General features: G+C 40.5%; 1 protein-coding gene across 1 annotated transcript in view; it reads left to right on the forward strand.

The window, feature by feature from the left end:
* Positions 1-1,085, forward strand: part of LOC121929107 (cytosolic non-specific dipeptidase-like) — a 3,573-nt gene extending 2,488 nt beyond the window's left edge. Inside the window, exon 4 of the mRNA XM_042464425.1 lies at positions 1,037-1,085. Within this exon, the coding sequence (XP_042320359.1) occupies positions 1,037-1,085 (49 nt within the window). The remainder of the gene's footprint in view (positions 1-1,036) is intronic.
* Positions 1,086-11,218: the final 10,133 nt, after the last annotated feature.

Consider the following 11,218-nt stretch of genomic DNA (forward strand, 5'->3'; position numbering starts at 1 on the left):
AAAAAAAATATTTCCATAGAGCAAAATTTGAACAGAAAAGTTTGTAGAGTTGAATGATGTGCGTGCAGTAGCAGTAACTGAATTCTGAAAGACTACAGAGATGGAAGATTACGAGCGTTTTAAATAGAATTTCTCTCATCAGGTTTTTATAGTATATCATCATAGATTAGTATATATATATATAATATATATATATCTAATACTATAGGAAGATTTTAAGTTCCAGGATCTAATTGGCTGGCAGTGCCCACCGCTGCCTTCGTTTTAAAGAAGCTATTAAAGCAGTTGGTTTCGTGAGGTATGGTTTACTATTCTTGCCTGCTGTTCCAACAAGAATGAAGTTAAAAACCATGTAACATAGAAACTGATTGTACAGAACTGATGTGTCTGGAGGTCTACCTCAAGCCCGTTGGGAAATAAACGTCTAGATAAAATTTAGCTAGGAACAGAATAAATGGGGTGGGTGTTTCAGGGCTAGCTGGGGAGAGGGCATTCCTGTGCCAAAGTACGGTATGAGAAGTGAGCAAATGTTAGGAGAAATAAAAATAATAGAAGGGAGAAAAATGGGAAATGTGGCTCTGTGATTTAAGAAAGCAGCAACCACCCTTTCACACACCCCAAAAATGTTCCACAAGTCACTGAGATAAACTCCTTCCATGGGCCACACCTCAAGGAAATATTTTACCCTTCTCAAAATAGACTTTGGCACGCATACTGTAAGAAAGGGTCAGTCATAAAACAGCCTGTATGAGGGCCCTTGAGATGGTCCAGACTTTTTATTTTATGGTTTTTTTAAAAAATGCATTTCAATATAATGAAAAGGTATAATCCATACTAATTTGACAAACAACACTTCCAGCCATAGCAAGTCTGGACATTCATATGGCTGGAAAATCTTGGTTTAAAAACTTCAGATATATTGATTCATAGAAAAAGTCCTGCATTGCAAGAAAGAATATGAGGGACTGGTTTTTTTTTAAATATAAAACCCGGCATTAAGTCATCTCTGATCATATCTGATTTTGCCTTTCTTTAGGCTCTCCACAAGAATTGTTCCTCATACTACTCTAGATGCAACATTATAAAAATTTATGTTGGAATGGTTATACATGTATCGATGGAAAGGAGAAAGTTTGAAGGGGCCACAACAATAGCCATCATAATACTAAATCATCCCGCCATGCAGGAGAAGTCGAAAGCACTCTTGAAAGATGCCTATCCATCTCTGTTGAAAACCCTCAAAAAGAAGGAGAGTCCATCACGTCCATTGTTGGAAGAGTTCTGCAGGAATTCTTCCTTTATATAGAATCTGCTTTTCTTGTAATTGAATGGCAGTGAACTAAGGTGGTAATCTCTGGAAACAGCAGAAAAATAAAATCACTCATTTTCTACATGACATTCCTTACAGAATATATCATGTAATATTATATGAATGATTCATATAGTGAATAGAATATGAAAATTCAGCATTAAAAAACTGATTTTTTTTTTTTTTTTAGACGGGGACCTAAAGTGCCCCCCCCTCTATGGTTCTTGCATGCCATAGGATGGCAGGGAAGAGCATCGCTTTCTCGAAAGGCTGGACGTGGTTAATTCCATTATGGGTAGATAGAGACCCGGGGGAGGTCAGTGAAATCTTTTGGAATATTGTTTTGTAATTTTAACACCTAAACAGTGATGTCGGAATCAGCACTTGAATCCTGTTATAGGAGGCATGCTGAAATAGGAGGAAGAAGCTAGGCCATGCCTTTACAACTACTGGCACACGTGAAAGTGAGATGGAGAATGAACTTCGTGGAGTTGGAAAGATTTTTTCAGCCCTCTTGCCTCCACTTCACATTCTAGGAAAAGGCAGGCCATGGAGGTAAATTCCACCAAACAAGATGCGGGTTGACAATCCCCCCCAACTACAACAACAATACGTAGGATTCTGGGCAAGGCTTGCCCTAAGAGGTGGCCTAAAAATGTTTGATTAAAAAACCCACATATTTTAGCAAACAATGCATTAAATGCATGTAAGTATATTTTAAGAATGAGGAGGCACGAAATAAAATCCATACCATGTTATGACCGAACCAATGCAACGATATAAAAAAAAATTCAAAACTACAGAAGTTAAACCAGTAAAGACAGAATGGATTCACAAGCCCGAACCTCTCACAAACTCCTCCACTATAGGTTTAACAGCACTAATTCATGTGCTTTGTCCCCCTGCTGATCCCTCTCTATGTTCATGTGCATCTCCCCATTTTAAAGGTACTTTAAAAACAGACAAACAGAAATGATTTCGCCACTTTAAAATTGTATGGAGGAGGCAGTACTACACATGCTGCATCCTAGTAGGAATATTCTCTCCATGGTCTGAAGCGCCCACCCTAAAGTTAAAAGATTAGGCTACAAATGATGTTGAAGACCTTTACCTAGATCCCAAGGCTGTGGCAGCCAGAGTGGACAGTACTGAGCTAGAGAGGATTTAATACAAGGCAGTTCCCTAAGTTTTTAGAAACAAACAGTATATTGGCTATATCAGATCCATTTCATTTAGACGATATACATACAGTTTGTGTTTCCTTCTCACCTCTTCCATTTCTATTTCTATTAAAACTATGTTTTAAAAGTTGCTGTATTCTGGTTTGACCCATCTAGGCTGGCCTAAAGCTGGTTCTGTCTCTTCAAGAGAAGGCTAACTAATTCCTGCTGAGCTGCCTTATCTTTCTCACTTTCCTTCCATGACACATACCTGTTGGTTACAGCTTCTGGAGTCATGTCTGGTACCAATGAATTGAAAATTTTCCAATCACTTTTCCGAGGAATCACTGTTTTGGCACCTGACCCAGAGAAAGCACCTTCTACCATGGAGTGATAAGGAGGGATATCGCCACCTATGCATCAAGATGTCTTTACTATAAAGGAAATTAAAAAGAGAGAGATGAATGGCTTCTCATCGTCCTAAGTCTCCAGTCAGAATGATTATATGTCAAATTATAAACTTATTGGTTGTATTCAATTGTGTCACCCACCAAGACAAAGGGAGTTAATTCAGGGGGCTATAGGCACATGCTGTCCATCCTGGTTCCGCTATTGCTAACGGATCCAAAAATCCTTCACAAAAGGCTTGGACAACTCACCATGACTTCATTGGACTTAATATTGTATGCCCTAACTGAGTTGACTTTCTGCTATAGACGACAGCAGTAACTAGGCAAATAATCTACATCTTCCCTTCCCCCCCATAAGTAAATGTTGATACATAGGGCCAATTGGAGACTGGAAACATGTAACCCATTGAATTTGCAATCCTGTTTCAGGTCAACCTACATTAATCTAGGAAGGTAACAGGTTTGCTTATTGTAATTTATTATTTCTGATCAACTGTCTATTAGAGCTGTCCTTACAATAGTCATTACAGATGATAAACCATCATTTCAAACCTTGTTGCTCTACATAAAATGAATTGTTTCATTCATTGATCTGAGATTAGCTCACTTCTCTCACCTAAGCAAGTCCCACCTGAATTCAATGGGAACTTTCTCCAAAGAAGCATCTGATCAGTTAGCAAAATAATAAGAGGATTTTTGGAAGGGGGAGGCAATGTTTCAGAAAACCATTTCCCCCCAAAATTAATGGAAATCCATGTCGTTGGTCAAAACAATGTTGTTTTCCAGTTATACTATCCCCTGAGCAAACACAATAATCCTTTACAAATGGTAATCAGAATGCCAACTATGTGTTTTCATTTCTGTGTCAGTACAGAAGAAGTACGCCACTAAAAGACCGGACTCTAAGGATGAAAGAGAACCCAACACACCTTTTCTCATGCAGCAGCTGTGTGGCTCCTACATCTTTTGCATACTCTGCCAAATCGAGTCATCCTGTCATAAAGATGCGCCTCATCTGTGACAGCAGCCACTGCATCATTAATGCCGGAATGAGGATTTTCCTTTTTTTATCCACTAAGGATGCTATAAGATGAGAATACACTGTTAAGAGGCAGCAAACTAGCCAGAAAACATCAAATACATACTGCTGACTCCCAGACATCTCCTTGGTGATATGGTGCACAATGTACTGCAATGGCACCCAGGTGGTGATGGTGGGAGGGTGATGATGAATTAGGACAAGTGGGGCACCCTAGATAGCATTGGCATCTGCCCATCAAGTGCCGGCACAGATGCATAGCAATAATCCTGTTTTTCAGCAGTTTTAGTACCCTCAGCAACTTTAAAATAACATAAGTCAAAGTACACATATTTTACTGCGATCTTTCTTTGGCTAGCTGCACAAAAATAAGTCATCTGTTTACAGCAATTCATTCAAGGGGGTATTTTGGCCAAACTAGACTAAGCACAATAGAATAGTCCACTGAAAACTGTACTGTTACGAAAGTGGGGCTTCAGGCTGCAGGCAACCTCCAAGTAGTCTTTGTGGCTCCCATAGACTTCCTGCACCATACATTTTCTAGCCAAAAAGGAGGGAGGTGAATACCCCGCAAACCACCAGGAGGGCAGTCACGTTTAAATATATAATCAGCCCACACTTCTGGCATGTGTTTGTGTTTAGAAAAAATATCCAACCCTTTCATACTATACAATCTCATTACTTTGACTGCCAGGATTCCATCCTATGATATCCTGTGGTTGTAGTTTGGGGATGTACTAGAATGACTGAGAATTCAAACTGTCCCCCTCCTTAAACTGCCAGTGTGGTGTCATGGTTTGGGAACTAGAATACAACTCTGGGACCACGTTCGAATCCCAACCTTGGACAAGGAAATCTCCTGGGGATGGGCAAATCACATATTTCAGCCGCAGAGGAAGGCAAAGGCAAACCAGAAAAATCTTGCCAAGAAACCCAGTGACAGGTTCATCTAGGGTTTCCAGAAGTCAGAAATACTTGAAGGACACAACTACAAAACTACAGAGCCCAGGATTCCACAGGATGGAACCATGGCCATTAAAGTGGAATGATAGCACTACAATGTGTAGTGTGAACAAGCCCCTGATTTTCAAACAAAAGTGACTTCAAGTCACCTCAGGATTTTTCTAATTTATTCTATGCATTTGACAGTGCTTTTAGCCCCTGGAATATCTCATTGGCAAAATATGGCCTGCAGAAATGGCACAGGTACCTACTCTCGGCTCTACTGTGTACTTCTTCGTTGCATATACTGTTGAGATACAGTATAGTTATCAGGTCTAAACGTCCATGGCCATTCCCGTCAAACATAGTAAGACAGATGCTTTGGCAACTGTATCTGCTAACTTTTTCATACCTCCCATAGTCTTCTTGTTTTGTCGCAATCTTTTAAAATAAAAACATGTGGGCAGAACGATACCCTCTTTTTAAATCTTCTACAGAAATGAGGAAAATGTAGATAGTTCTGTTAATAATAAAAGGTAGTGTTTTGTCCTATTGAAACTTACATTCAATAGGCTCCACAGGTTTAATAGGTTTTTAGTTAATGTAAATCTAACTGAGTGGAATGTAAATCTACTGAAAGACCATTTGGAGTCACTAAGGCCTGTTACGACTGCCAAATAAAGCTGCTTCGGGTCTCTTTGGAGGATGCTGTTTAATGATGCATGCATCCTAAGTATCCGGAAGCTGCACCAAAGCCACACTCCAGGTTCAGGAATGGAGTGTGGCTTGGCGTGACTCCAGAATTTAGGACACATGCTCATTTAAAATAGCATACCTTCAAAGAGACCAAAGCGCTTTATTTTGCAGTCTGTAACAGGCCTAGGTTGCAGATTCCCTAACATCAAAACAGAAAGTCAACACTGATGTAGTTTTGTTCAGTCTTTTTTGGCAGTTCCATTTGGACCAGAGCTAGCGAAGAAACAAGCTGGGGATGAACTTTCTCTGAAGGTCCCCAAACCCTTAACAACACTAAGAGGGGTGGGGGGGACTTTCTACCATCAAGTAAAGTGAAGCAGGAGGAACTGAACGAATGAGCACTGGGTTGGAGAAGCAAAAGCAAGTGACAAAGAAAGAGTGTAAGCAGAGGAGGGAGAAGAAGACTACAGGGAAAGAAAAATCACAAGATGGGTGGAAACAAAGGGTTTCTAAAACCAAATTAATATGCCAACAATTAAAGCAAGAAGGTGAAAAGTACATTCAAACTATTTGTGCTGAGTACTTAATGATGTCCTACCTGAAGCCATAGAGAGCAGAACTCTCCGATAAAAAGCATACAGTGATAGCAAGGCCAAAAGCTGCCTCAGCAGACAGCAAACAATGTCAGCTCTCTTTGGTCTGATTTCAAATTCAGCAGGTTTATTTTATCTTTACTGATAATTGTAGCAGCTTGATCAAAGGCCAAGAGTTTATTTTTTATTTTTTACCAGCAAGCCATGTTTAATAATGAATGAACAATTATACCTGATTGGGTTTGTTTATTATTATTAACATTTATTTAGAAGCACGTTAAATTTACACAGCGCTGTACATACAATTTTTTAATTAGACAGATCCCTGCCCTCGGGCTTACAATCTAAAAGACATGAACAGAAGGAGAAGGGAGTGGAGGAGGGAAGGTGAAGCGGTCCCGCAGTTCCTCTCTTACCTGCCGAGGCCTGGACAAGGCAGATGGATTGGAGGGAGGGCTGGCTTCAAATGGAGGGTTAATCATTTCCAGGGAAAATGCTCTCTCAAGTAGGATAATGCATATACAGTACTAGCAATAGCGAAAGTGGTTTATGAGAAACAGACAACAAAAGAAAAACCAAACAGCAAGCGAGAATTATGCTATTTGGTTTTTTTTTGTTTGCCTTTATCAAACCATTTCCTGTTATTGCTAGGTATGTATATGCATTATCCTACTTGAGAGTATTGATAAGCTTCAAGGGCATTCATAGCCAGGCAATAGTTTTTAATCTATCGTATTTCCTTCACAGACTGCACTGTATTTAGGCAGCTGTACAAGAAAACCAAAGCTTACAGGCACACTATGGCAAATTCACAACACAGCTTAAAAAGCAAACGTACACATCAAAGCAGTCTTCCGAAACAGATTTCACCATTAGAATAATTATTTATATCTCTGCATGGTGTAATTTGGTTGCAATAAACACTAACAACACAAACTTCATAGCCATGAATAGGACAGAACAAGCCTTTACCCCTTATATTTAATATGGAAAATATAACCTTTAGTGAGAGCTATCAGGGATATGGTTTGTCACTTAAAATGTATAATCAGCCTGTAGCTGGCCTAGAAAGTATCTTCATAGCAACTTATATTTGATAAATGGGTCCCTGAATAGTTTATTGTTTCAATCAGGACACTTCTGTTATGACACCACAACTTGCTGTTGTTGACTTCATGGCCCTAGTATTGCCACCCATCCACATACCCCAATATCCTGCACCAGCATTTTAAGAACATTTCCATATGCTTTCAAAGATCAGCAATTCATAATGATCCAGTAGAGCATAATGCAGACAGTAAATATTACCAGGAACAAATTGTTAACCTTTCTACTACTACAAAGTATGCATCTTCATCCTGGCCTTTCAGTCTAAAACATACTACTGCTGTGATGCCCACCCAAACCACGTTAGCCATTCTTCTCCCAGCACTAAACACAGGAAAGTACCGTCCATAGGACTAGCCTCATCACAATGCAATTTCTATGTTGTTCTTCCAATGGTTTCCAGATATACAAAGTGGCTAGGGAACTTCCAAATGAATTATGGTCAAGAGTAGAAAATACTTGCATCTTTCGTTGCTCACTTGAAGGGAGAATTTTGGGCGCATGCCCACCACAGTAGTGAGCTCCTGCAAGGGTACCAAGAGAAAAAGACAGCTCTGGTTTTTCTATATGCACCATCAATAGTTCCATCAAAACTAGTAAATTGTGTTCCAGACCAATTTAATTTTATGGGTGGAAGTTAAAATACAAGTGTAAGGAAAGGACCATGATAGAAGAGCTATTTGCAAGGAGAAGAGTTTACCTCAAGAATATAATTTGCCTTCCTGAGACTTTTCTGTCGTCTATTTGGGGAACATGTGGCCTCCAGATGTTGGTGTCAGACTGTAAAAACAGGAGCCTTTGCCAGAACAGACAATGGAGAGAGCTGTGTCCAGCATCTGAGGGCCTCATGTTGCCCATCTTCTGCTTGCCTTTCTCCCACTCTTCTGACAATCATTTTTTATGTTCAGCCATTAAGCCTTGCCTTTGCACTTTCTTCTTTAACCTATCCTTAAAATCATGTGTCCAAGCTGTGGTGTTCGACTAGTAATATTCTGTCATTCAATATCTTAGATTATTGATTTCCTTCCTCCTATCTTTATTCCTCCTCTCTTCTGCGTCCGAAAGGCTGCTCTTCGTATGATCCTTGTTAAAGTAATTCTTATCAGGGGCCCAAAAAGTATCAAACCTGTCCCTCCCCAGGATGTTCTGAAAACTGGGAGAACTGAATGTAGACCAGACACTCACCAGCCACGTTCTACTGGGATTTCTTGCAGCTTTCACAAATATTCTGAGCTCCCATGATTTTACAGTTCCAGCAACATTTTAAATTCCAGTTATTCAGGAATCCTGAAACCATGTCTCACATTTCAGATTTAAACTACTAGTTATTCTAGTCTTTAATGAAAGCTTCTTCAAGCTAGTCTGCTGCAATCAGCAGTGCTGTCTTTCTCAAATGGATACCACCACATAACTCTTCAGCATTTTATGATGTAACGGAGGAGTGGGAGTAATACAGCCCACCAGGTTGCAAGTCCCAGCATCTCCAACCAGGAGAGCTGATGGTGAAGAAAGCTGGAAGTCGCAGTCTAACATCTGATGAGTTGCATGATTGCAATCATGAATTGAACAAGATACATTGAGCATAATACTATTTAATAAAATAACCTCTCAGTTTGAATGGGATTTACTTCCAGGTAAGTCATGGAAACCCACTGGTTGACCTTGGGCAAGTCACACACTCTTCGTCTCAGAGGATGGCAATGACAAACCCCCTCTGAAGAAATTTGGCAAACAAACAAACAAACAAAACATGGTTTTAGGGCCGCCAGAAGTCAAAAACAACTTGAAGGCATACAACAACAAAGTATGTATATGATCGTTTTTCAGGATAGCATTTACCAGAAGCTGTAACTCAGGCAGAAAACATTTGGTTGATGTGTTGCAGGAAACTGATGAAAATCCAAGTTCAGATAATAATCAATGAGTCATGAAATGTACAGGGAGACCTTGGGCCAGTGACTTGCCCTGTTCAGGCATTACTTACCTGATCAAAAACAACATGAAATCAGGAGAATTCCAAGGCTGATTCCTTCCTCCATAGTTACTTTTCTCCCATGCAAAACAATGCCTCTGAACAGAAAATATGGAGACTCTCCACATAAGAAAGAGCTGAGACAGTCTCCACACAAACTGCAACTTCTTGTCTTCAGACTTGTTGGAGGAAAGTGATGATGGAGGTGCATGGAGCCTGGCATTGCCTGCTTGAATGCTGCTTCCAATTGGCTAAGTAACACAACATAACATAAACAGGCTACTCTCTTTCAGCCTGAGGAAAGACAGGATTCTTGAGATCATAAAGTAGGGAAGAGAAGAGCCAATGACACCCACTTGAACTCATTGAAGAAAGGCAGAAAATAACCAATAATAATAATAATAATAATAATAATAATAATAATAATATGTCAGTGTATGTCAAGACTCAGGTCTGAGCATTGGACTAGGATGCTGGAGAACAGGGTTCGAATCCCTGTTCAGGAATGGTAACCTACTAGGTGACCTTAGGCAAGTCACATTCTCTCAGCCTGAGAGGATGGCAAAGGAAAACCCTCTCTGAGCAAATTTTGCTGAGAAAATGATAAGATAGGTTTGATTTAGGGTTGCCATAAGTCAGAAATGACTTGAACAACAAATTATGTTCCTAATTGTTCATCCCTTTGAAACTTTAAGTCCCATTATTGGATAATCCGAGGTGGGTTATAGACCGGCATATAGTACGCGCTCTGCGCGTACTAGGGTTAGGAAGGGCCATACTAGGGTTAGGAAGAGTCTTACATTCCTCACGGCCCTTCTTCATAGTACACGCAGAGCGCGCACTAAATGGCAGCGCCCATCCACATGGGCGTCGCCATTGTTATGTCGTGGACGCTGTGCGTCCAGACATGTCGCAGCGGAAGTGATGCCGTGAGGGCGCGCTTCGCCCCTCATGGCGCCACTTCTGCGTTTTGAAAAGGAGCGCCATTTCGGCGCTCCTTTTTCGCTGCGCCGGGAAGCCTCGCGGTCCGGCCGCTGGGGCTTCCCTCCACAGCAAATGGCGGCGGTGGGAGACCGGCCACCGGAAGGCGGTCTGTAACCCGCCCTAGATTCCAAGATTCTTGGATTCCTTGATTTTTGTACAGAATCTGAATCACTGATGCTCTGAAACTCTATAGTCAGTCACACCTGGCAATGCGAAACAGAGGCATTATTATTATTAGTTACTGATGCAGGCGAAACATCAGGAATAAATTCTTCCAGAACATGGCCACATAGCTCGAAAAACCAACAAAAAACTATGGATGCCGGCCGTGAAAGCTTTCAACTCCACATGACTATTATTATTATTATTATTATTATTATTATTATTATTATTTGCATGTCACACTAATGATGCTACTGTATTTTCTCCTGCTGAAAAGACAAAATAGGTTACAGAGGAAAAATATTCAAACATCTTGTAAGGCAGGCTAGACAACAGTTCTCAAAATTTGGTCCTCCAGACTTCAACTCTCAGAATTGCTGTTGGATGAGGTTTCTGGGAGCTGACGTCCCAACTTTTGGGGAAGTTGAGGAGCACTGGGCCTTTACAAACTTTTACACAAGAAACCCACTATCTGATCACATGCGCCAGCACTGACAAAACCAGCCAAATGCTAAAGATCTGTTATAGTCATAAGGGAAGAAATCATTTGGGGAAGGGACAGAATTGCAACACAAGGCGAAAGCAAAAGTGCATTAAAACTGGAAACAAGAAGAAAGAGAATTGAAACTGGAAGCAGGCAGATTGGATGGAAAGTTACAAGAAACAGGCTGGCATAGGGATCAGAAGTAATTACTGTAAAGGTATGAATGACAACTCCCAAATTCAGAAAGGTCAGTTCTCAAATACAAATTGAAAGCAAAACTCCCAATAAAAGGTGAACTGCGCAGAGATAAGCGCTCCTGAAGCAGCAGGTTTCTGGATTTAGTAAATTCCTGTTTTCTTT

This window comes from Sceloporus undulatus, chromosome 4, assembly GCF_019175285.1.
Source record: "Sceloporus undulatus isolate JIND9_A2432 ecotype Alabama chromosome 4, SceUnd_v1.1, whole genome shotgun sequence".
Lineage (NCBI taxonomy): Eukaryota > Metazoa > Chordata > Lepidosauria > Squamata > Phrynosomatidae > Sceloporus > Sceloporus undulatus.